Source organism: Danio rerio, chromosome 18 (assembly GCF_052040795.2).
Source record: "Danio rerio strain M-AB ecotype USA chromosome 18, GRCz13ab, whole genome shotgun sequence".
NCBI lineage: Eukaryota > Metazoa > Chordata > Actinopteri > Cypriniformes > Danionidae > Danio > Danio rerio.
In genome coordinates, this window is record NC_141038.1 from 33,120,001 (window position 1) to 33,147,500 (window position 27,500).

A 27,500-nucleotide genomic window follows, 5' to 3' on the forward strand; every position below is an offset into this window, starting at 1 on the left:
TGTTGTTACTACAGATCCAGTAATGCGGAAATGGAGTGTGTTGCTAGTAGCGGGAAAGAAAAAGAGCTGAAAAGGATCGAACCTAAAGCAGGTTTTAAGTCGGATGTGTGGAAGAATTTCGGTTTCTTTCTAAAAAGATACAAAAAAAGAGAAAAGGTGACAGACAAAGAAAAAAACAATATGCAGGCACTGCCAGACTGTGGTGAAGTATAAGTCGGGGAATATGACTAAAAACAGTCATGGGGACTGCGGAACACAGCACACTTGTTAGATTGATGCAGACATTGACTTGTACCGCAAAGAGACCTCTATCTCACTCATGGCTTGTCCTCTTAAGTGATGGAAAGACAATGCACAACGTTACCCACTGCTGTCAACCTTGGCTAAATCTTATCTCTCTGTCCCAGAAACCTCAGTCCCAAATAAGAGTTTTTTTTTTTTCTGTTGCAGGGGACATGCCCAGAGATCCCAGCTTTTACCAGATTATAGTTATATGAAAATTTTCCTTAAAAAACCCATCTCTATCTAAGTGAGTGAGTGATTAAATGTTGAATGTGGAGAGTTTTCAACAACACTAAATTGAAACTTTATTTTTTAATATAGTTTAATAGTTTTTTGTTATTAAAATTAAAAAATTAAAGTTCCTGTTTCGAAACTTACAGATAGATAGCTAATTTGTATGTCATTGATATGTTCAGTGCTAAGGTAATTAAACACTTTTGGCACTTTTTTGAGTCTTTTCATTAGTTTTGTTTTTCCTGTAAATTATTCAATAAATACCGTACCTTACCATTCATACCGAGGTATTATCTTACCTTGAAATTATGATACTGTTACATCCCTAATATATATATATATATATATATATATATATATATATATATATATATATATATATATATATATATATATATATATATATTACATTATAATAATTACACTAAAAGCTGATGATATACTATATATATATATATATATATATATATATATATATATATATATATATATATATATATATATATATAAACACACACACACACACACACACACAAAAGAAAGCCTAGTAGTAAACATTTTGTTTTATTTAAGTCAAATTTCTATATGTGGCATAAGCATATAAGCGTACGCATGTGTGTATAAGCATGACTAATGACTATTATTGATATAATTGTTTAACCATAAAATTTTTTGCACTTTTTGTCTATTGTGGATGTTTTAATGTCAGCCATAAATTCTGACCTGCCAAAGACATAATAAGCATTAAAAGTCCTTAAATGCTTGAACCCCTATAATGCCGCTCAAGGCTTTAATGTTAGGAGTTTAAGCGCAAAGTGCTGAAACCCTATTGTTTTTGCTAAGATTTTTTATTATTATAATTATATTTCTGCCAAATGCTGTATCAGTCAGACCAAACCGTAAGGCCTAAAGAGCTGAAACTTGATCAGATGTTATTACTCTGGTAAACTACATCCACACCAAAAATCAGCCAAATGGGCCCAAAAACAAAAATATTTTGGACAGTTTTAGCCACTATTCATTCGACTGTTCATACACCTGTTTATTATAGATTCTTTACAAATTTGGAGACCTTGGGTTAGCCGCAACACAGAGTTTTGTCTGAAGCCTACTTTTTGTGAACTAGCCATAGGTATTTGCCCAATTGGAACTAAACCAGTTCAGAATATTTACTGGACATGTAATATGAAAAACTAACAAAAAAAGTTTTGATTCTCACACAATACAGTACACAATAATGTTCCATCCTTATTGAAGGTAATTGCTAATTGTAGCTATAACTTTTAAACGGAATGAGATATCACCAAACTTGGTACACATATGTATAAGATCAAGTTGAGGTCACATACCAAAAATTGCCAACTTTGGCTACATGATTGTACTATAAGCTTAAAATAGGAAAATAGCAACAATCGAGCAACCATTTGTCCAATTAATGCAAAATTTGGAATGCCGTGTCTTTGACCAAGGTCACATCACAAAAAGGCTGCCATTAGCCAATAAAAATTTGAGCACCCATTAAACAAAGTTCACAATGGCCAATTGACACTAAACTCTGTGGTCATGTTCAACACATGGGTGGTTTCTCAATATGCATTCTTCAGCGGTCTTGCATCCTTGTGTTCTCGTGTAACGTCATCATCAGCTGCCAAAGTTCAGTTCCAAATTATACTTAAGACCATAAGTACGGAGGACGCGTGAAACTTCCCAGATGTGTTCTTGATATCAAGGACTCACCAATGCAGACTTAAGCACCGATCTCGCTCTAGAAGTCCCAGAAGTCATTGCAACTGGAGGTGGGAAGCGCAGCATTTATAAAACTAAATCTATTATTAAAGTTTGGAGATATCACTTATTTTCCTCAGGACTTTCCCTGATGGCCCATTTCCACTGAGTGGTACTTTATGGTACGGTTCAGTTTGGTACACTTTTATGGCCGTTTCCACTGTCAATAAGTGTACCGAACCAAACCGTACCGTACTACTTTTCGGCACCCTTTCGAAAGGGTACCAAAAACTAAAAAGGGTACCAAAAGATAAAGCTACACGCACAGCCGAACGCTGATTGGTTACAGAGATATATCACAAGCTCGTGGAGCTAGACCGATTGTAAACAAAGGATCCGCCATGTTCTAATACAGAGCCGAGAGATTACATGGATATACTATAAGCATAAAATAACCAGCCATGGATGACCCGAGCTCAAACAAACCGTGTCGTCGTCTTGATGAACGGACACAATGCAAAGAAGAATAAAATCGGTCGTGTCCTGTTGTTGCTTTACGAGCCCGTCTAAAAGTGCGAGCGGTATTCGCTTTCTTCCGGTAGTGCGTCCTTGCGTCTATATTTGATATAAAGAACTTCTTGAGCTGATGATAATAATGTGTACGTGATTGTTGAAGTGTCTCTGTCATCTGATCCATTCAGAAAGAAAAGGACAAGCGTGAGAATAAAGCGCGGAAAAAAAGGAGAACACCGGCAAAACACACGAGCAAAAGTGTTTAACAACCTGAATCATGAACAAACTGCCATGTTTATCTTTGCCTTTTGAATTATTATGAACTGGGAATGACAGAATGACTCTCTAACAGAGCTTACATGTGCTGGTGAAAATTGCAGACACAGAAAAGAGATTTGCGCTGACTGTGGGCTATATTGCGTGTGTTTTTGAACTCATATAAGTTATCAAATGTATAATGTTTGTAGTTTTTCTGTAATTAATAATATATCGCAGACCGTAAGAGGCTGTATGTGTTCTTATATGTTGCATTTATGTATTTATTTTATATAATTACAGACGTTACTCTAGCCTATTTTGCACTGCTATTGATCTGCAGTTATAATCAACTCCTGTTCATAAAAAAAGTTAGTAATAAACATTTATTAAAAAGTATGTGTATGAAGCATCTGTTTTGTGAGAAGTGCTTCTCATATGATACATCAACGACCCGTACAGCCTTACTGTAGACATTTATTCGAGCAAGCATGACGTCGACTTAAACTTTGTTGTACACCACACCCACCAAAAAGGTACCCTTTGTGGTTGAAACGCAAGCCTGATAGAGGTGACTCGTACCGCCCCAAACGGTACCGTACTGTACCAGTCAGTGGAAACGAGTCATAAATGAAATGAAATGAAATGCTGAAATTCATATTAAAATCAGTTTTATTTATTTTGTGCAATATTTATTTATAAAGTTTTTATGCATAGTATATATTTTGAAATGGGGAAAAACAATAAGTCAATAATATGAATGCTGTAATGTTTAAATAATTTTCCATTTAAAACGTGTGAAGGTCACGTGACTATCAGGAAGAACACAGCATCTCATTTCTCACAGGCGTGGTCTCTGTCCTTGCGGTCTTCTGAGTTCGTTCTTCTGAGGACACCAGGCGAGACCTGTCTCCATAAGATGCAAGTCCATTCTCTGCGTTTTTTGAATTGAGAAAAAGCCATGGTCCTAGAGGAGGGGTCACAAATCTCGTTCCTCGAGGTTCCGTACCCTGCAGGGTTTAGCTCCAACTTGCCTCGACACACCTGCCTGGGTATTTTAGGTATACCTTTAAAACCTTGATTAGCTTGTTCAGGTGTGTTTGATTAGGGTTGGAGCTCAAATCTGCAGGACACACCTCCAAAAACAAGTTTGGTGACCCCTGTCTTAGAGGTCTGTAAGAATCTTGAAAGAAATTGGCAACTAAGGGGCAATTTTACACTTTTGTTGTGTAATGGGTTGTATATTAACCTTTTGTGCATAGACACAGAATACATATATGATAGGCATGCTCATACCGAACACTCAAACTAAAACAACTGCTGTCAGTCAAACAGACTGCAAAAAACTATATTTGCAAATTTGTCCCTGATTTTTAGCTCAATCACAACAAAACCAGTGTTGTTAGAATCAGTAATCTATAGATATAAAAAAAAATAACTTTCCACTTTGGATAATTGTAACAGGCTCATTTACAAAAGGGGTGTGTCTACATGAGCCTACATGCCTGTAAACCCATAAGGAAAACTCAAACATCCCAATATTTAGTTAGCACATGTATCAAATAAATGCAAACAAATATGCAACATTTAAAAGAGATCGGGCAATAGGTAGCGCTATATTAGTAGAACAGGTCTCAAAAACAGTGTTTCAATGTGTGTTAATGCTTAATACAGTGTTTCAGTTATCATGTTTAGCTACTAGATGAATCAACTAAAAATGTGGCATGCAGTGTGTTTGCTGAAAGTGGAATGACATACTATAAAAAATGTCCACTATTAGCCAATTAAATTTGATCACCCATTAAACAAAGTTAATAATAGCCAATCTAAATGAAACTCGGTGGTCATGGTGGAATCTTGAGCCTAGAGGTCTGTAAAAAAATTTAAAGAAATCATTCACTAGGGGGGGATTGAGTTTTTTTTTTTGTGTACTTTAGTGTATTACTCAAATGTGTGCGGAGACACATGAAATAAATATCAAATCATAGGTCTGCTCATAAGTCTGCTCAACACATACAAGCACCAAAACTGGCAGAAATGTCTACTTGATAAAGATTTCGGAAGTGGGTGTGACTAAATGATTCTGCAAAGCCCCTATGCATGTTTGATGGAGTGGCTTCCCAGCTATGTTTTATGCACTTGTACAAAAATTAGCACACACATGAAACATGTCAAAACCTACAAAAAAGTAGCTTAAAGCAAAATCCAAGACCGAACAGGTAGTCAGATAAATTAACTTCCTTTTTTAAAAAAGTGAAAAAGTTAAAAAATGTTCCTACACAACATACGGACACTAGAACAACAGATGTTTTCGTGTGCCACCATCCTACGCTATGAAAGTCTTAGGAACTTCCACAAAAACAACATTAGTGATGTTTTGCGGGAGATAGTACGCAACCTTGACTTGCTTCAAGGATCAATCCTTCAGACCCCTGTGTCGCCAGAAGCGAAGGAGGGGCCATAGAAAGTGGTGCAAGAGGAAGCCGAAGTGGGGAAAGCGAGTGGGTGCTAAGTCTAGGCTAAAGGCTAACCCTAGTCTGCTTGCTTTTCCATCCATTCTCCTAGCAAATGTCTGCTCCCTGGAAAATTAACTTGACTACATCAGACAACAGCAAGCAACACAAAAATCTCAGGACTGTGCTCCCCAAATTTCTTCAAAATGTGGACTTTGCAACCAGATGGGAAAACATGCTAGATTTGGCTTACAGAAACATTCAATGCGCATACTGGGCGAAACCCCGCACCCCACCTTAGTACTCAGACCACATCTCGATTATGCTAATTCCAACATACAGACCACTCATCAGGCATTCAAGACCAGCTCGTTAGCAAGTGAGAACCTGGCCAGCAGGAGCCATCTCTGCTCTTCAGGATTGTTTTGAATGCACTGACTGGGACATGTTTAGGGAGGCTGCAACCAATGATGACTTCATTGACTTGAAGGAGTACACGGGGTCAGTGACAGTCTCCAAGAACATCATGCAGAAATCCATCCAGAAACAATGGATTACTGGAAAGGTGCATGCACTACTGAAGACCTGAGACTGCATTCAGGCCAGGCATCAAGGTGGCTCTAAAACAGCAAGGGGCCAAACTGTCTCGAGCCATCAGAGAAGCAAAGCATGCACATGCTCAGACAATCCAACAACACTTCACCAACATCAGTAACACACGGTGGATGTGGCAAAGTGTCCAAACCATCACCAACTATAAGACATCATTACCTGTCTGCGACAATGAAGGCTTATTTTTAGATGAGCTGATGAGTTTCTATGGCCATTTCGAAGCACAGAATGGCATGACAGGGAGGAAGACCATACCTCCTTCCTATGACCAGGTACTTTGTTTCACTACTGACTGACGTGAGGAAAGCTCTAAGCAGAGTCAACCCACGAAAAGCTGCAGGACCAGACAGTATTCCTGGCAGAGTGCTCAGAAACTGTGCAGACCAACTGACAGATATTTACACCAACATCTTAATCGGTTAAACTCTGCGGACCCGGTACCGGGTCTGTGACGTCATTGACTTTCACTTTAAGATTTAAAAGGGCTAGAATTGCACCAGACCCCCATAAGTGGTCTCGTTTGAAAGTGTAGAATCTATATATTATGCACACATCACTTTGGTTTTTATTCTACTGTAGAAAAGTTATTTACACTTAAATACACATTATTTTGAATACCCGAGCTGGGTATTGAACATTGGTTCATTTTCATATGGATCATATATGACACATGTACAAGTTATAGGTCAAATGAAAGCCCTTGCTGGTGCTCATATGGTTCTAGCATTCTTTTTACTGAATTATATTCACATATCAAATTGTTGTCGAATGAATCGCTGTGTTTCCATGGCGTTCCATGGTGTTTCCAGAAGTGAAAATAATACATTTATGATCAATAAGCAGCCCCAGATAGCACAGACAGCTGTCATCTCTTACATTATGCTAGGGCTGGGCAATTTTTTTGATTATTTCGAATTTACGTTTTGACGATGATTTAATTTTATATTAAATCGAGAAATCGTGATTTAAAAAAAAAAAAAAAAAAAAAAAATATATATATATATATATATATATATATATATATATATATATATATATATATATTTGATACATTATAATGGCACCAATGCGCTTTGGTTCACTCTGTATGAAGCAGGTCGCACACCAGAAGCGCAGCTCTGCGACGCGTCGCGCAGCACCATGGATTTTAGAATTCTAAACAGGTTTTTATACACACGCCGCCCAGCCACGATTCAGGTCGCAGTTCATATTTCAGCCGCACCACAGAGCGCCATCTGATTAGTTTCATGTTAAATATGTGCATATTGTGCATGTGCATGTGCTTCATTTAGCGCATCTAGTTGAAAACCAGACAGATCAGGCAGCATAATACAGAGAGTGGTGCAAAGTGCATGAAATGATCTGTATTTAAAAGGGGGACACAGAAAAAATAGATTAAATATATTATTTTATATTAGACATGCATCTGGTGCTTTTATTTGCTCCTGCTTTACGACTACAACTTCATGCACTGGGTTAAATTAGGCTTTACAGTATCCATGTTTAGTCCTTTACTTCCACTGTATCTTTTTAAGAAAAAGGCAGCAGCATTACAACCTGTCATTTAATCAGAAGAAGACCAATTCAAAGCCGAGCTGACAGCCAATCTTTCCTAGGCTCAGCAAAAGTTGCAAAAAATACATCTGTACTCCTGCAACTGCAATATTTACATAAAAGCATTTTTTATTCAAATCTTCTGCAACGATATTTAACTCATGAATTTGTTTTACATTTCTTTACAACTTGTTGACCAATTTATGTATGGCATGGCCCTTAAAAATACAATGTTCCTTAACCAGATGGTTTTTAAGTTACTTATAAAGAGAATGTTACTTCAGTCATGTTGTTGTCATGTTTTAAGTTGACTAGTTACACAATAAAGAAAAACAAAATCGAAATCGTGAATCTGTCAAACTTTATAAAAAATCTAGATTTTTTTTTTTTTGCCAAATCGCCCAGCCCTACCTTATACTTTGTGCTTCAGGGCCATTTCCCCTCTGTTTTTGAGGTGATGTGCATAAGTAATTCTTTTATATGTCTGACGTGGTCCAAACACAGTGGATTATGTTTGATCAAACAAAAAAATAGTGAAATATGAAAACAATGATCGGTCCCTGTGGCTTGAATAGCACCTCTTATCAGTTGGAATACAATAACTTTTGCATAGATCATGGTAGAGACATTTTTCTTTTTTCCTATGATTACAGACATGTGCACGAACCACCTAAATTAATTTCAGCAAGCTAGATTAAATTCAATTCAATTCAATTCAGCTTTATTTGTATAGCGCTTTTACAATGTAGATTGTGTCAAAGCAGCTTCACATAAATGGTCATAGTAACTGGAACAGTGTGGTTCAGTAACTGGAACAGTGTGGTTCAGGTTTTAGTGTTTAAGTTCAGTTCAGTTTAGCTCAGTTCAGTGTGATTTAATCATTACTGAGAGTTCAAACACTGAAGAGCAAATTCATCGATGCGTAGCTCTACCAATCCTGAACCATGCGAGGCAGTGGCGACAGCGGAGAGGGAAAAAAAACTTCACCTGATGAGAGTGAAGAAAAAAAACCTTGAGAGAACCAGACTCAGTTGGGCACGACCATTTTAATTTCTCCGCTGGCCAAAAGTCTTGTGCAGAACTTCATTCGCCGTGGTTTATGCTGGAAGCTGGCCTCAATGAAGACTCGTCTGTCCCTGGAGCGTCGCTGGAATCAGACACATGTTCTCCACTCCCCACGACCATCAGCGCAGCAGCAGCTCAGGATATGGCCTGGTCCCGGATATGGAATCCTTGGGATCATCACGTCGCTGGTCTTGGATCCAATCAGTGACTCCGCCTAATCTGAGGACCTCGGGATGAGTATCCCCAGGTGAAAATAGAGAATAAAGAGAATAATTAGCGTAGCTGCTGTTCATAGTGTATATAAGCAAGATGTAGAAGCCAGTGTGGAACCCGCTAGGTGATGCATTGAGTGTATGCTTTACTAAACAGATAGGTCTTTAATCTAGTTTTGAACTGGGAGAGTGTGTCAGAGATGACACAGAACCTAAAAGGTACGCTTTCAAATTAGAGTTTATAAAAATAAAAATACAAAAACAATTTTTTTAGGTGTTTATTATAACACAGACAACATATACAGTTATTTTAAACAGTGATTTATGAAAATTCAAAGGGTTTTCTTTAAAATGAAACCAAATTTTTGCATTTACACCTCTGCATGTGAATTTGGGAAGCTTTAAATTTGGGTAGGCAAAATCCAGGCAGAAATCACAAAATAGCAGCAGAGATTAACTGGTTAAACATCTCTCGGAGCACCACTGTCATTTCAAAGTGCTTCAAGACAACAACCATCGTCCCCATGCCAAAGAAACCGTCTGTGTCCTGCCTCAATGACTACCACCCCGTTGCACTCACTCCTATCATCATGAAGTGCTAAAAAAGGCTGGTCATGATGCACATAAAGACACTGCTGCCAACAACGCTGGATCCACTGCAGTTTGCCTACCACCCTAACCGCTCTACCAACGACGTCATCTCCCCCATACTGTACATGGCTCTTATTCACCTGGAGAACAAAGACTCATACGTACGAATGCTGTTCATAGACTTTAGTTCAGCATTCAACATCAGCATTCTGCAGCACCTGATTGGGAAGCTTAGCCTGTTGGGCCTGAACACCTCCCTCTGTAACTCTATACTGGACTTTTTGACTGGAAGACCTCAGAAGGTTCGGATCGCGAACACACACACACACTGTAACGTTCAAAAATAAGAGTCAAAGAGGATCCAGATGCGAGTGATGAAGTTTATTTGACCAAGTCAAAATAAACAAACAATGAAAGTGACAGGCTAAGAGGACGACGAACACAGGGCAGGAACAGACAGGAAAACAGGGTCCAGATAAATCTCCTCAGGCGCCTGAGCACAGATAACACACATAAGAACAGGTGTAACGAACTGACAAAGAAGCATAGAAACGTCGCCCTGATATAGGCCTAATAATGAACTTCAGCTGGCGTGTAATCAGCCCAGCTGAGTGTCGTCATATCACGTGAGCATAACAAATACACATGGACAACCAAAACAAAACAAACCCATGTGATCAAACATACAGTACACAAACCTGCAACCGTGACACACACACACACACACACACACACACACACACACACGTTTCAGTGCATCACAATAGATATCATGGGTCCACAGGAGAGGAGTACATCTGAACATCAGTATTCTCTGGTCACAAGTGACTATGCACTAGGTACCCTAAGGCTTTCCCTCTGCGATCCATCAACCATTACCAAAGTAATCAATGGCCTAGTACAACTGTTTTCCAGAGTGGGAATACCAAATTAAATACTTTCGGGCCAAGCAACCACCTTTATGTCCTAACTGATGAAGATAAAGCGTTGTCAGCTGGGCATCACTGCAATCAAAACCACCCCATACCACCCACAGACAGATGGACTAATAGAGCAGATCAACCAGACGCTGAAGAACATGCTTCGTAAGTTTGTGTCGGAGACTGGTGTTACGAATAAAATAAAAAATCTTTAATCAAAAAGAGGTCTAACCAAAACGTAACATGAGAGAGTGAGGGAAAACACCAGACAAACACTACATCACAACAACTACTCGTAACACTGGGAAAGACTGGGATAAGTGGCTACCATTTCTGATGTTTGCCTACAGGGAGGTGCCTCAAGCTTCGACCACTGTATCTCCTTTAAAGGAACTGGGAGGCCACTTCATCTGATGAGGCAAAATAAGGCAAAAGGTATCTTTCAGTACGTCATTGAGATAAAAAGACCGCCTAGAGACCTACAGAGAGAAGGCCTAAGAAAATCTCAAAAAGGCCCAAAAGACACAGAATCTGTGGTATGGCCAGAATGCCCTATCTCATGAACTGCTGCCTGGACAGAAAGTGTTGTTACTGCTTTCCACCTCAACAAATCAACTACTAATGAAGTGGCAAAAGCCCTCTACAGTGCTTTAAAGACTGAGACCAGTGTTCTGGGTTATTTCGTCAGAGACATGGATGAACTAACCTGGTGGAGCACCGAATCCAACTGGTTCAGAAACTCCCTCGTGACAGCAACCATACATGTTTCCTGAGAGTCAGGTTAAACCACCAAATAAAAAAAATAAAAAAACATTAAGACCATGATTGAGCTGGGAGTGATTAAACCCTCAACAAGTGAGTGGAGTAACCGAGTCATCATTGTTCCATAAAAGATGGTAAACTGTGGACTTCCGGAAACTGAACGCACAGTCATGCCATGTTTGGTTGATTTGCTGGAAAGGACTGACCAAACAAAATATCTCACCACTCTGGACTTGTGTAAAGCCTACTGGCAAGTGCCTTCAGCAAAAAAAAAAAAAAAAAAAGACAGTATACAGCATTCAGTACACCTATATGATTAATCCACTTCAAGATTTTATCTTTTGGGTTTCATGGGGCACCAGCCACATTCCAACGGCTACTAGATCAAGTGCTCAAGGGAATGTAAAGAGTGCAGAAAGATGCGGGACAAGAAAGGCCGGTGGCATATATAAGCAGGAAGCTAATTCCATGAGAAACCCGGCATTCTACCATGGAGAAAGAGGGACTGGCAATAAAGTGGGCATTGGGGAGTCTCAGGCACTTCTTGTTGGGCAAAGAATTTACATTAGAGACAGACCACCGAGCACTAACCTGGATTCAGAGCATGAAAGACCATAATGCCTGAGTGACCAGGTGGTATCTGTCTTTACAGCCATACCAGTTCAATGTTGTCCATTGACCAGGATCCCAGGAAGCAACCCTTTCCGGAAGTTAGCCTGGAGTGAACGAAGGTTATGATGATCCACATTTGATCCGTATGGTATGGAAAGCTATTTTCCCCATTAAATAAATATATATAGGAGATATATGTTATTATAATGTTATAAACCAGGCTTAGCGCTGTAGGTTACTTTCTGGAAGTAACCAGAACGCTGCAGGTCCTTTCTGGAAGTTAGCCAGGATTGGACGCAAGTTAAAAGATCACTCCAATAAATTTAAATATATTTATAATTTGCAAGTCATAATCAAAAGAAACTTTCCGAGATGCTTTATGGGGATTTAATCTCGAGAAACCAAAATAATGACATTCTTGTAAAAATGACTTTCTGAACCCATTTAATTTGTCCCGTACAACACTTGTCTGGTTTGTTGAATTTTACTTTTATGCTTATTAACCACAAAGTCAGTGCTCATTATGGCACTTGGGGATAATCCTTCTAGGAAATAATGTTTTCAGAAGAGCTTAGATGGTATTTGCTTTTTAGACCTTTTTATATAATACTTATTATATGTGCATTTTAGCGTTATGCTGAAATTATTATAAATATTAACAATATTAATAATATAGATCAGTGGAAAATGGTGGTTCTGGGATTTCCGTATGGGAACATAAAAATGATTAATCCAATCAAACATGAAGAATACAGTGACATACATTTAGATGGGTGTTTATCGCCACTTATTGAAGCAACAATTTAAATACAATCTTTGTTTGGCTTTACTCACTGCATGTACCCATTACATCATTTCACTTCAGAGGCATATAAATACCAGTTTCTATACAAGGAGATCACATCTTAAAGGTCACATCAGAGGTCGCGTTAGACTTTGTCATTGTCCGTCATTTTGACAGAGAGGGTTGTAAAAATTCTGTCATAACCTATCATTGACCGTCAATTAATTTGCATATTTTCTAATCGCTTTTTTTCATTCATATTTTAATAATGAACTTGCACGACAAGCATATAGGCTAAATTATTCATTTATTTATTTGAAAAATTAACAAAAACTCCTATCTGCCTTAACTCATATCTTCCTCCTGAGTCGACCTGAACTGGGTGCTTGCCTGTGCGTAATCAAACACATCAAGGGACTGTCTTTGCCTCGGAAAGTCGACTTCTCGTGACCAAAGATTGGATGTACTAGCGCCACTTCTGCAAGCGTTTTTAAGTTAGGAAACATTTCTCCTAAGGCTGTCAAGAAAGTTTGCTGGATTCTCTGAATGTGGGATTTCCCGATCCTGCAAGCACTCGTTTCACCAGGAAAAATACTACAGTACGCGCTCTTTCAGCACCAGGGGCGCGGCTGGACCTCTCTGAGTCTGGTAGTGCTCACTACTCACTCCAACGCACCCTAGATAGCAAAATACACTCGAGACAGTTCCGGCTAGATTCTCGCCTGCCAGAGACTCCGGCTGCCGTACTCGGGTCAGATGCGGCGGCCGTTCACAAGCTGACGCTGCTGCATCCGAGCCAGAATCGGCCCGCAAGTAACTGGCACGACTCAGTCTTCATATAGGCTACCTTCATATAAAACCTTTTGGTATTACATTGGTACTTACTATTTTAATTTATATAACAGCAAACGCAGGCTATAATGTAAATACAAATTGTAGGAATTGCGTTTAACCTTTGAATAAAATGCAAACAGCATACAAATGCTATAATAAAAATAATCAAACAAAGGACAAATAATAATAAATGTTTATTGATTGCAAGAAACAAATAATATTAAAATTGAATAAATTATTTTGTAGTGCACAAGAACATCAATATAAAAACAATAAACCTGACCTTGCTAGATGCCGCTTGGTTGGAGCGTATTTTTGTCTGTTTGTTCTTCATCATCCACTGCATCACTTCCTCTTTTTTCACCTTTATTAATAATATCACAACTATTTGGCCGTTTAAAGAAGCTTCTTACACTCAGCTGCTGTGGCATTTTGCAACTGTATGCAGCCATGGCTAAGACGAGACAAAACAAGGGCAATCGCCATCAGCTGGACAGGAGTGGGAATTACAGTTAGCTACAAATTACAATAGATCACCCTCAGCATAATCCGTCAAACTGACAGATCACCTTCAGACTTTTCCGTCACTGCTGAAAAAAATCCGTCAATGACGGAAAATATTCGGTTAACAAGACCTCTGGGTCACATATGCATTTGAAATCAGAATTATTAGCCACCTTTTGATTATAATTTTTTTTTTCCAAATTATGTTTAACAGAGCATAGACATTTTCACAGTATGTCTGATAGTATTTTTTTCTTGTTTTGTTTGGCTAGAACAAAAGCAGTTTTTTATTTTTCTAAACCCATTTTTATGTCAAAATGATCAGCCCATTTGAGCTATTTTTTGTTTCGATAGTCAACAGAACAAACCATCATTATACAATTACTTGCCTAAGTACTCTAACCTGCCTAGTTTACCTGATTAACCTAGTTAAGCCTTTAAATGTCACTTTAAGCTGTATAGAAGTGTCTTGAAAAATATATAGTTACATATTATTTACTGTCATCATGACAAAGATAAAATAATTCAGTTATTAATGTGTTGAGAAAAATCTTTGCCCCGTTAAATAAAAATTAGGCAAAATAAATTTAATTGGGGCTAATTATTCAAGGAGGCTAATAATTCTGACTTCAACTGTATAGTGGAATAACAGACTAATGGCAATTTATTTACTACAAACCTATGCACCTCATACACTTCATGCATGAATAGCCTATTTTGTATACGACTGTCCATCCAATTTTTATTCTGACTTATGTTCTTCATAGAAAATGAGCCAAGGCCAATAAGTCTGAGAAAAAAGAAAAAGAAAATATTTTTGTACCTGTTAACAAGTTTGGCTCGATTTCAGTTTAAATGTAGGTGCTAAACTTATTCAAATAGTTAAAAAATGTGACAAATGGAGACATCAAATATTCTATTAGAATACCTATAATTTATTTCGTTTTCAACCCACACATTTAAAGAAATACAACAAGACAGCACATCTGTAAATAGTGTACACACACACATGCGCGCACTTTTAAAGTTAGAAATAGTCCTGAATTATTTGCTCATGTCTATTTTTCCCCATTTTCTGTTTAATAAAGAGATCTATTAACACATGGTATAACTCACTCTCTCTTTCTCTCCCTAGTTTTACTGTAATAAAGTTTGTTACAAGAATATATCTCATTATTTTGATATGTCATTATATGACTTAGTCATGACAGAAATAGTCATTAGGAGATTCATTATTACAAGGAATATCTCATTGTTGAAGTAAGTCATCATCTATTATTACTAAGAAAGTAAGTCTATTATAGTTTCACATTATGATAAGATATATCTCCTATATAATTTTATTTAATGTAGAGACTAGCTTTCCACATCATACTGAACAAATGTGGATCTTCCTTCATCCAATCCCGGCGAACTTCCGGAAAGGGCGAGTAACCAATAGCATTAGAGATAACAAGTAAACCCGCCCCAGGACTGACAAAAATCCAAAAAGTTTTGCTTGAGCAGAGAGAAGATTCAGCGAGCGAGCGGAGAGAACTTGTATGATATAGTGTATGAAGATCCCCTGTGCGCGCTAAGCTGTAGTTTTACCTCGCGTGTAGGCCTGTAATCTGCTCGCGGCCCACATCTCGTGCGTAAACATCACTGCTGCATTTAAATAATTTTGGCATTGATTTGCCTCCATACACTACGACTCTTCCTCGTTTGTCAACCTCACAGACTGTAATCTCAAACCCAACAGAAAGTCAAATATTTTTTACTTTTTCTGGAGGAAAAACACATACAAACATTTTATTTTACCAACCTCTTATGGAGGGATTTCATTAGATCGGCACCAAAATTGGGTATTGTCACCTTGCAGATTTTGAATTCTGAAGATTTAGAGTTTGAAGAGCGTATTTGTGGCGGCCTTACATTTTTATATTGCCACCTGATGGTAACCGAAAATTACATGTTTTATAAATTTTATCAGATCAAGTGCATGTTCCTTTAGTTTAATTCAAAGGCCTTTGTGATGTTAAATTGTGAAGATCTAGAATTTTTGTCCATGACGCACTGACAAATTCAGTGTTTCGCTATGGAGGAGGAAGTATTTATTAAAGCGTCTGCTAAATTACTAAATGTAAATGTAACTCAGCCACACAATGTGTGACCTAAAAATTCACATTTTCAATAAGATTACTCTCCTGATGACATCTACATGCTAATATTGAGTTATAGCCATAGTGCCACCTGCTGACAGAAGGCAGTTTGGCATAAATCTTTGATTTTTTTCAAGATTTTTTTTATAGTTATCACTTTAAAATATTATTGTCCACTGTTCTCTGTCGTCCTAAGGCCACTAGGAGGCGGTGAGCCTGAGTTCAAGGTCCCTTTCAATGCTGCTTGCAGCTTTAATTATTATTATTATTATTATTATTATTATTTTAATTTTTTTTTATCTGGCATGAATCGCATTTTTGAGGGTCTAAACACGTATGAAAACTCATGGAACTTTGCACACACACCAGAGCTAGTGAAAGTTTCTGTTTGTAATAGGTTTCAGTAGTGACTGTGGCAAAATGGCTCGACAGCGCCACCTATGCACTTTGACGAAGTGACCCCAAGCTATGATTCACAAACACATGAAAATTGGCACACACATCAAGCAGGTCAATTCCTACAAAGAAGTCTCTTGGAGCGAAATTTCAAACCCAACCGGAAAACATATATTTTTTTTCAAATTTGTATTTTCTCTTTTGTGGTGAAACACTGAACTTTGTCAATCCACCAAGACACACGCTTCGATGAAAACTCTAGATCTTCGCAATTTAACATTACATAGACATTTGGATTAAACTAACGGAACATGGATTTGATCATATGAATTTGTCGGAGGAGTTAGAGTGTAAAACATATAATTTCCTGTTGCCAGCAAGGGGTGCTATGACTAAACCTGAATATTGACATGTTCAGGTCAGGACTATTATCAAAATTGTGAATTTTGAGGCCGAACAGACAATGAACGCCTGAGTTACAAGTTACAACAACTTCCTGTTTCATGGTGAAACATCAAAGTTTATGGCGACGCCACGGACACGCCCTTCTACAAATACTCTTCGCTAAAATTTTCACCCAAGCCTTTAGATAAAAATAGCCAGTTTTGGTGTTGATCTGGTAAAATCCCTAAAAGGAGTTCTTTAAAACATGCCTGGAATTTGCTAAAACTTTTTTGACAGAGGAGGTTATTCTGTTGGGTTTCATTTTTTGCTCCAAGAAATTTTTTGTAGGTATTGGCATGCTTGATGTGTGTGCAAATTTGTACGTGTGAGTGAAACGTAGCTCAAGGACCACTTTAAGAAAAAAGGGCACAGATGCACTTTAGGGACTAAACATGGTTGAAAACTCATGAAACTTTGCACACACCAAAAGTAGTGAAAATTAATGTTTGATGCGGATTTCAGAAGTGGGAGTAGCAATATGATTAGACAATGCTACCTAAAACATTTGATGAAGTGGCCCCCGAGCTATGTTTCACACTTAAGTACAAAAAATGGCACGCACATCAACCATGCCAATACCTAAAAAAAATCTTTAGAAGCAAAAACTGAAACTGAAGGATAATTTTAACTTCCTCTGTGAAAAGTTGGGAAGTTTTTGCAACTTACAGGCATTGTATTTTTAACCAAATCCTACAAGGGATTTTATCAGATCAACACCAAAATGTATTTGTCTAAAGACCTTGGTGGCGTTAAATTGCGAAGATCCAAAGTTTTCTTTCAAGGACGTGTCCGTGGCAGCCTCACAAACTTTTTCCTGTTTCATTTTTTGCCATGAAACAGGAAGTTGTTATAACTCAGGCATTGTGTGATCTGCCTCAAAATTCAAACGTTTCATAAGAGTCCTGATTTGAACATGTTTGCTTGCCAATATTCTGTTTTAGTCATAGCGCTACCTGCTGGCAACAGGAAATAACAGGTTTTACACTGTAACAACTCCTCCTACATATTTCATCATATCAGCACCAAATTAGTGTGTTGTTATTTGAAGGCTCTAGTAAAATGAATCGTGAAGATCCAGGGTTTCTGTCGAAGGGCATGTCCATGGTGGACTGACATACTTTAGTGTTTCGCAGTGGAAGATGAAGTACTTATAACTAACTTATAACTTATAAGTCAAACAATGTCCAATCTGCTTGAATATCCACGTAAACATCTACATGCCAATATTGAGTAATGGCCATAGTGCCACCTGCTGACAGAAGGATGTTTGGCATAAATCTGTGTGATTTTTATTTTTATTTTTATGTTTTATGTATTTATTTATATATAAATATAACATGATGGACAATAATAATTTTAGCCATTGAATATTTTTTTTTTCATGGGCTAAAATTATTATTGTCCACCGTAGTAAATACAATTCTAAATGTTTTAAAGAGTTTTTATTGCTTTATAACAGAACACATATAAGTTTGCTTAGAAGTAGCAAATATAAATGCAAAAAAAACAAAAAAAAACATAGGACTAGTACTAGACTGGGACTTAAGATCACAAAATGGCATAAAATATTTGAAATAGAAAAAAACTTTGCAACCTTGCTGAAAAAAAAAATACAAAAAAACTCAATTCAAAAGGGAAAGGATCTTGAGATAATTAAAAAAATGACTATATGAGATAAAAGAAACCAAAACAAGACAATGCTAAATACTTATTTCAAGCTCCAACAAGATAGACTAAACAAGCACACAATGAGATGCCGGCATAGACAAGGGGGAAATAAACCTAATATAATGGGAATAGAGAAAACGAAGTAAAGGTAAACAAGATTAAGCACACAAGTGCTGTGTCTAAAATCACTTACTTCCATACCCGATAGTACGTTAAAAATAGTATGCCATCCGAGTGGTATGTCCAAATTCATAAAAAAAACATTTTAAGAGAAGTACCCAGATAATCTACTCACTTTCACACTATACAAAACTTTACAATACTTTAATACTTTACGTTACAATACTTTACTAACAGTTGTGTAGTGAATGCAAATTCAAATGTAGTACCTACTGAGTAGTTGTTTTTAGGGACTAACAAGCCTGTCATGGCTGGTATGGTAACAAGATCTAGTATATTTTCAATGCTGATTGCAGACTTTTTTTTTTGTCTTATTTAGCAATTTTAAATTTTTTACATTTAACAATTATTAGCTGCAGTGACAGTTTTATATTGCAACTTTAGAAATTATGGTTACTTGCTTGCTCTATAATGACCAGTAACTTAAGACTCTGACTTGTTTGTTTTGATGTGTTTAGGTGTGTCGTTCCTCAATGCGTTATCTTGCTTTAATGATGCCCAGGCCTGTGCTCAGACTGAAGGAGATTAATCCTCTGCTTTTCAACTTTGTGGAGGACCTGGTTGAGATCAGAGTGAGTAATCAGCAAAGCAACAGTATCCATAAAGCGGCTACAAAAATCAGACTTGATAATAATATTTTAGCCTGCGCAGTCGGTAGCACATTTGCCTCACAGCAAGAAGATCACTGGTTCTCTGGTTTCCCACAGAAGTTCAAAAACATGTAGTATAGGTGAATTTGTAGATAGACTAAATTGTCAGTAGTGTACAGTATGTGTGAATGAGTGTGTATAGAGGTTTCCCAGTGATGGGTTGCAGCTGGAAGGGTCCCTTTGCTGCCAATGCAGCATTATTTCATCATCATAATGACAGATACAATTCCTGTACAGTGGCCAGAGAGATTTTAAGCCATTCCTCTTGCTGAATAGTAGCCAGGCCAGTATGTAGCTTTGACAAACAGTTTTGGTGGCAACTTGAGAGTTGACATTATTTAATTTTTAACATGCCTTATAGTAATATATAATTTCCAGAGTTATTCAGATACTAGAACTATATACTCTGAGATCAGATTTAAGAACAGTGAACTGATAATATTGATATTGCAGCTGGTAAACCAAACACAAACGGTACATGACAGCACATTACCATCTGAACAAAACTTGAACAACTGATTGATGCAGCAATTACGTTTCTTGCAACTTAATTGTAAAAAAAAATCTTTTCAGATGGAGATGTTTTAACGAACTGAAATTATCATTGCTGGCTATATATTTTGAGAAGTTTTGATAATTATCAAGTATCACTAAGGAGTTATCGTAATTATTGTGTGAGAGTTTTCCCTGCTTTCATAAAAAAAAAATAATAATTCTTCCACATAAAAAGGCAATAACAACACTTTATTATAGTTTATAATAAACGGGCAATTAAGTATATTTTGGGAGTGAATAGCATTTAAGTCAATGTAAAGGTAAGTATACAGGCAGATTACCATCCCACGGTTGTACAATGCGGAATACACAATACATTTGCCGCAAATGTGCAGAATTTGCCTCATTCAGGTCTTCCGTGTTTGGAGTGAACTCAGCCGTGTTGGCCAATCAAAGAAGAGAAAACAGCTAAAACTCCGGTTGTAGCATTCACACGACCACAATGTACCTAGAGTTTTGGAAAAAATGCTTTGGTTGGAGTTTTTTTAGAAAGTTGTACTTTCAGTCACCTGACACTGCATTTTTGTGTGAACAAACAGCAAAACTGCATAGAAAAAAGTGTTGTTTTAAAAAATACTCTTGTTGGTGTGGACAGAGCCTAAATTAGCCAGTGTTTCTGTTTCATTAATATCAGTAAAAGTGAAAAAAGAACACATATTGTTAATTGAAATCCATTATTAAAAAATTATTTAATATTAAGTAAAATAATATCATAATTGGTTACTTTTTGGACTATTACGTTAATGTATCTTCTATAAATACACATTATGTTTATGACACCATTGAAATGTTAATTTAATTAATCATAAAATGTTAAGGGTGTCACGATCCTCCAAATCCTCAATTCGATTACATTTTCAATTCTACAGGCACAATTCGATTCAATTTTCAATTATCAATAATTAATTAATTAATGACCAATTAATTATTTGTAGCCTACCGTTTAAACTACCTGACCTGCATGGTCATTGTTTTACCCATAAACAAATCATACAGTAAATGAATAAAGGCAAGTTACACACATAATTACCACCTGTCAATCACTTTTTTCTGCGGGACTCGTGAATAGGCAGTGATCTGTGTCGTTATAATGGCGTCGGTAAAAAAGACGCACAACCAACAGGAACCAGCCAACAGTATCTGAGGTGTTCGCTAAAATGACTAAGTACAAGTGAGTGAAAGATTAAAGCAGTGCTCTGACTGCCTGGACCAGCTGTGTGTGCATCTGTGTCTGTGTGGTCACGTGATGTGCATTTTCAGAGGTAGAGAGGAAGGAGGGCTGTTTAGAAATGCTACACGCCACTGTGGATGTTAAATCGTTGTCGTTCTAAAATGCCATTTAAAAACAAAGACAGTGTAAACAGGGCCTGAGTGTGTACTTTTCGTGAGCAGATTTGCAACGGGGGCGGGCGGAGGATCGCGATGCCGGTGTTGTCTATAGGACGAACTGTACGTAATACGTACATAGCAGAGCTTGCAAAACTGTGGGGTTTTTTTTGTTGACAACACGAACGTTGTCAACATAACTCACTGGAAATCCAAAATGCTTACACACCGGCAACTTCATTGAAAGAGGAGAGGGTTTAAGTTCTGTCGACGGGTCTCCTGCTTCTGCAGTTTAACAAGCACTTCAACAAGCCGGTTTTTTCCCACTTGGCAAGCCAAGCTGACGTGACATGGGGGCGTGGCAGCATCGACGATTCTATTTTTTGATTCGATAATCGAAATTGACCATAAATTTCGATCGATTTCGATTAAAAATCGAAATCGTGACACCCCTATAAAATGTTCACTCTTTGTTGTTGCAGCCATTTGCTAAATTCATTTAAGTTCATTTATTATCTTATTAATGTAAACACAGCACCCCATATTCACACAGAATTGTTTACATTTTTGTAAATTTATAATAAAAAAAAAAGAAATATCACATGGTCTTCAGACCCTTTGCTGTGACACTCTTATATTTAACTCAAGTGCTGTTAATTTATTCTGATCTTCCTTGAGATAGTTTTACCACTTTATTTGAGACCAGCTGTATGTTGATTATACTGATTGGACTTAAATAGGAAAGCCACACACCCGTCTATTTAAGACCTTACAGCTCACAATGCATGTCAGAGCAGATGAGAATCATGAGGTCAAAGGAACTGCCTGAAGAGCTCAAAGACAGAATTGTGGCAAGACACAGATCTGGCCAAGGTTACAAAAAATTACTGCTGCACTTAAAGTTTCTAAGAGCACAGTGGCCTCCATAATTCTTAAATGGAAGACATTTGGAATCCTTATCTGGAAGAAAAAGTAACCTATATTAGGCTGTGTCGCATCCCACAAGAACAACACCATCATTAAGTTTGCGGATGACACTTCAGTGATAGAATGGATGTTTCACTGGGAGAGATGATGCAGCTCACAGCAGGGAGGTGGCCAGTCTAGTGACATGGTGTGAGGACAATAACCTCACCCACTATGTGGACAAGACTAATGCCGAGTTCATAATTTTGCCCTGATTTCAACTCACCGACAGGTTTTTAGAAATCACTGACAAATACCTGAAATCACAGGCAAATCGGTGCTCGTGCACGTGAGTGCCAATCACACAGTATGAACTATCAAAGACACGAGCTGAGAGAATCGCTGATTTGTTGCCGATGCCTGTGAGATATTTGGCGTGCTAAATATCTGGAACTGTCGGCAATTTAAATCATGCTGTGTGAAATGAATTTTGACTGAAGCACCCGTGTCTGTTTGACGTTTCATACAGAAAATAAAAAAAGAAAGTTGAGGAGAAATTGCTTATTTCCTTCAAACCCAGGTGAGCAAATATGTACATTTTCTACCCCATAAAGGCTTCTTTCTCATTATATAGTTAATAACAAAAGATATACTACGTGGTTGTGAGACGTGTTTGGTTGTAAGACGTAGTTTGGACAAAGTTGGTGGCGATTCTTCCAATTGTAAAGTCACCCAATGTGAAAGCCCCTGTCGCCGATCCATCTTGCAGTGTAAACAAAGCAGGGACAAAACAGTAGCCCAGACAGTCATGCAGTGTGAAAACATCTGTGATACAACTACTGTGAAAATCAAGCAGTCTGAACTCGGCATAAGGAGATGATAGTGGACATGGGGAGTGGAACTCATCAGCCAATGTTTATCCATGAACTTGAAGTGGAAAGAGTGAGCAATTTTAAATACCTAGGGTTGCACATAAGTGAGGACCTCACTTGGACACTAAACACCACCCAGCTGATCAAGAAAGCACAACAACGGCTGTACTACTTAAGGAAGCTGAGGAAGCTTGATCTGTCCTTTAAGATCCTCAGCATTATCTACAACTGTGTGGTTAAGAGCATCCTGTATAACTGTGTGGTAGGGCAACACAACTATAAAAGAGTGCAAACTTCTGCAGAGAGTGGTGAGGAGCGCAGAGAAGATCATCAGGACCCTGCTGCCTTCTCTGCAGACTTTCTACCATCGCAAAGTCCACAAAAGAGCTGCCTCCATCCTGAAAGACCCCAGGCACTCACAACACAGAATATTCACACTCAGCAGCGGTTACAGATTATATACGCATAATACTCAGTTATTACAGATAATCCATAATAGACACAGTGGAGAAAACTTGCAACTCAGGCATGCTCATGTCTGGATCCACACGTGTTGCTTTAACAGCTAAGAGGAAAGGAAAGTTACCTCACAAACACGTCAGCGGGTCAAATGTCCAAAGTAAGAGAGCGGCAGAGATCGATGTTTACAGCAAATCTCCCTAGTTGTGAAATACTTACAAGCAAAATTTCAAGCAGTTGAACTGTGCATAATTATCTACCTTTTAAGTAGAAGGAGTGTTTTATTTACTCGCCGGCACCTCCTTCGCCATTGTATTCTACTGCGAAATCGTGCATAGAAGATAAATTACATCAGTACGTAATAACCGGTTATGATCTATTACTGAACCGATATCAAATTGTTCCCATCTACATCGTGGTGCACCGAAGAAACAATTAATAATACCTTTTGCACTATTAATGCACACAATTGCACTCAATCTGATCCTGCCATTATTATCCGTCTTGTCCGCCTTTGGATGAGACTTTAAACCGAGATCCCGACTCTCTGTGGTCGTAAAAAATCCCAGTATGTCCATCGAAAAAGAGCTGGGGTTTAACCTCTGCATTCTGGCCAAATCTGCCCACTGATCTCTGTCATTCATGGCCTCCTAACCCTCCTAAAAACTCCTTTTTATTAGGAACTGCTTTCTTCCACCATTTATTCACATCTGCAGCTGATGTCAAAACAGCAGAAGCCATTACTAATTCACCAACGTCACTTTAGAGCTAGTGTTTGAATGATTCGCTATAGCCTAATCTCTAAATTGATTACATAAGAGCTGATTTTATTCACTTTAAGATTATAAGGCTGACCATGACATGAAATATACGTCATTAAGTTGGCGCCGAGCATGGCCGCCATGTTGCGAGCTCCTAGCAAACCTTGTTTTGTTTTGTGTGTTTTACTTGTATTTTTGTTGTTTTTCGTGCTGGATGTACACACTCTCATTACCTACAAAAGACACACACTTCGGGAAATTGGCTCCCTCGTTGCACGTCGAAGACCAGACTTTGAGTTCTTCAACGACGCTCTGTTTACAAACACAGCAACAGAGCCTTTTGTCTGGGTCACACAACCGAAGCAAAGAAAGAAACACAGCCGGAAAAGAGGGAAGAGAGCCGGCGTCCTCGTCAGACTGAGACGCCGTGGATTTCGACCTCTGCTCCCCACCACTCTGCTGGCTAATGGTCAGTCACTGGAAAACAAACTGTGCGAGCTACGGGCGCGCATTTCCTTACAACGGGAAACAAGAAACTACTGCATTGTCTTCCATACAGAAACCTGGCTATCTGTGGAGGTACCAGACACAGCTGTTGAACTTTTAGGGTTCTCCATCCACCGCGTGCATAGAACGAAAGAAATCACAGGAAAAAGCAAAGGAGGAGGTGTGTGTTTCTTTAAAAACAATACACCAAGTTAGATCATTTTGTTCTCCTGATCTGGAATATCTTATGCTTCGGTATCGGCCATACTGGCTACCGAGGGAGTTCATAGCTGTTATAATTACAGCTGTCTACATCCCCCCCTCAAGCCAACACAGAGCAGGCGCTCATGGAACTGTACGGGAGCATAAACGAGCAGAAAACCACACACCCGGAGCCAGCGTTTATTGTTACAGGGGACTTTAACAACGCCAATCTCAGGAAAAGCGCTCCAAAATACTAACAACACATCACCACAAACACACGTGGTGATCGCATTCGAGACCATTGCTATTACCCATTCCGTGACGCATACAAATCCCTCCCCTGCCCACCGTTTGGCAAATCAGATCACTCTTCTGTTCTGCTCTTGCATGCTTACAGGCAGAAACTTAAACGGGACACACTGCCCGCTTCCGTGGCCGAAACTGAAACCGCCAGCACACTCTCTGTTTCTGTAGCGAAAGTAAGGAGATCTTTCCGTCATGTGAACATCCGGAAAGCTATGGGCCCAGATGGCACCCCTGGACGTGTACTTAAAGCATGCGCACACCAGCTAGTGGGCACAGGGACATCTTTAACCTCTCTGTCTCTTGGTTTGTGGTTCCCACATGCTTTAAGACAGCTACTATTGTGCCCATACTGAAATCAGCTAAAACCACATGCTTGAATGACTGGCGTCCAGTTGCTCACACCGACCCTCTGCAATTTGCATACAGGAATAACCGCTCCGCTGATTATTATGAAAGTAATTCTGTAGCAAATCTCGAGAGCTTACAAATCTAAATATGAGCACTTGTGATAATAATATTTGTATGTGTAGGTTGAAATGTACACTCACAGCTCTGATGTGAACAGCTGAATCCCTCGATTTGCGCACACACACACACACTAATCAATACACTTGTGTTTTGAATTCGAAGTTGCAGATTAATAGTTGTATATTTGCCAAAATGTCATTTAGAAATACAAAATGACAGACACACGTGTGCACGGCAAATTTGATTGCATCTTCGCTCTACAACCACATGTCAGCACTCACATCCTCACAGATTCATCAGTTCGACTACAACTCTCTCGGGCCCTGACTGAAATATTTAAATACAAGTAACTAGACATTTGCACAGCACTTATTTGCACTGTAAATTTTATTAATGTGTGTGTGTGTTTGTGTGTGTGTCTAAGTATACTGCAATTTATTAAAGTTCATGCTAGTTAATACTATAGTATGCTGTTGCATTTATTAACAAAGTTGAACTGCTGTACATACAGGATAATACAATTTACTATAGTATGGTTTAAAAACGTAATATTATTTACTATAAATACTATTACAACTTCTCATTTCATGTGGGTTGAATCGTATCTTTACAACCATCATTGAAAGCAGCTCCTACATAACTCATAACCATTTCATATATATATAAAAAACTACAAAAGCACTAACACAGTCCTTAACTTAGCTAACAGTATTGAACATATAGACAATTATTAAAATTCATAATTTACTCTCTGATTGCTCGAGGCCTCCAACAACGTGAGCTACCCTGTGTCCTGACGTACAGAAACATCCCATCTCATTGGCTGGCTCTAGCCGATAAACCGGCTTTGCTGCTTTTTCACTGGTATGTACATTTCAGTAGAATTAATGATATTTAACAAAAATCCTTTCAGAAAATAGTTGAAATAAACCCTAAATAATAAAATGATAGTTGGAAATTATTCTTTTGCACCTCAGTCCTTTAGGCAGCTGGCATTGTTCATTGGTCAGGCATCAGCCAATCAAACAGCTTTACACCTGCCCCGCCCCTCTCCCGCCCCGGCTGCTCGCGCCTCTGCATCTGTGAGTGCACAGATGAGTTTTACTACAGGGATAACAGGAGATGTGTAGCAAAAGTCAGAACGCGAGAGAGTTTTAGTTGAACTGACGAATCTGAGAGGTTGTGAGTGCAGACCTATGGTTGTATAGTGAAGATGCAATCAAATTTGCCGTGGACACGCGTGTCTGTCATTTGTATTTGTGAATGACATTTTACAAATACACAACTATTAATCTGCAACTTCGAATTCAAAACGCAAGTGTGTTAATTATTGTGTGTGTGTGTGTGTGTGTGTGTGTGTGTGTGTGTGCAAATCGAGGGATTCAGCTAATCACATCAGGCCTGTGAATGTACATTTCAACCTACACATACAAATATTATTATCACAAGTGCTCAAATTTAGATTTTGCAAGCTCTCGAGTTTTGCCACTGAATTACTTTCATAGATTATGCAATTGCTTTCACCTTGCACACTGCTCTGTCTTACCTGGAAAAAAAAACACATATGTAAGAATGCTGTTTAGGGACTACAGCTCAGCATTTAACACCATAGTGCCTGCCAAGCAGGTGTTGAAGCTCCAGGATCTGGATCTACACAGCTTTCTGTGCAACTGGATCCTAGACTTTCTGTCCGGCAGACATTATTCTACACCTGCACTGTGGAGAGCATCCTGTCTGGCTGTATTACCACCTGGTATGGAAATAGC

At 38.3% G+C, this 27,500-nt stretch overlaps 1 protein-coding gene and 1 long non-coding RNA gene across 16 annotated transcripts in view; one reads left to right on the forward strand and one right to left on the reverse strand.

The window, feature by feature from the left end:
• LOC137488296 (uncharacterized) overlaps positions 1-27,500 on the reverse strand; it is a 724,224-nt gene that overhangs the window by 635,733 nt on the left and 60,991 nt on the right. The gene's annotated exons all lie outside the window — the stretch shown is intronic.
• Positions 1-27,500, forward strand: part of def8 (differentially expressed in FDCP 8 homolog) — a 181,020-nt gene that overhangs the window by 132,194 nt on the left and 21,326 nt on the right. For 9 of the 15 annotated variants that reach the window (NM_001328206.1, XM_087291915.1, XM_087291920.1 and 6 more), the window contains one exon: positions 19,200-19,313. The exons of 4 other annotated variants lie outside the window; for them this stretch is intronic. In NM_001328206.1, coding sequence (NP_001315135.1) covers positions 19,200-19,313 — 114 coding nt within the window. Of the gene's footprint in view, positions 1-450; positions 795-19,199; positions 19,314-27,500 lie in introns of those variants that run through there. 2 more of the 15 variants (XM_087291927.1, XM_087291928.1) reach the window with 1 other exon arrangement.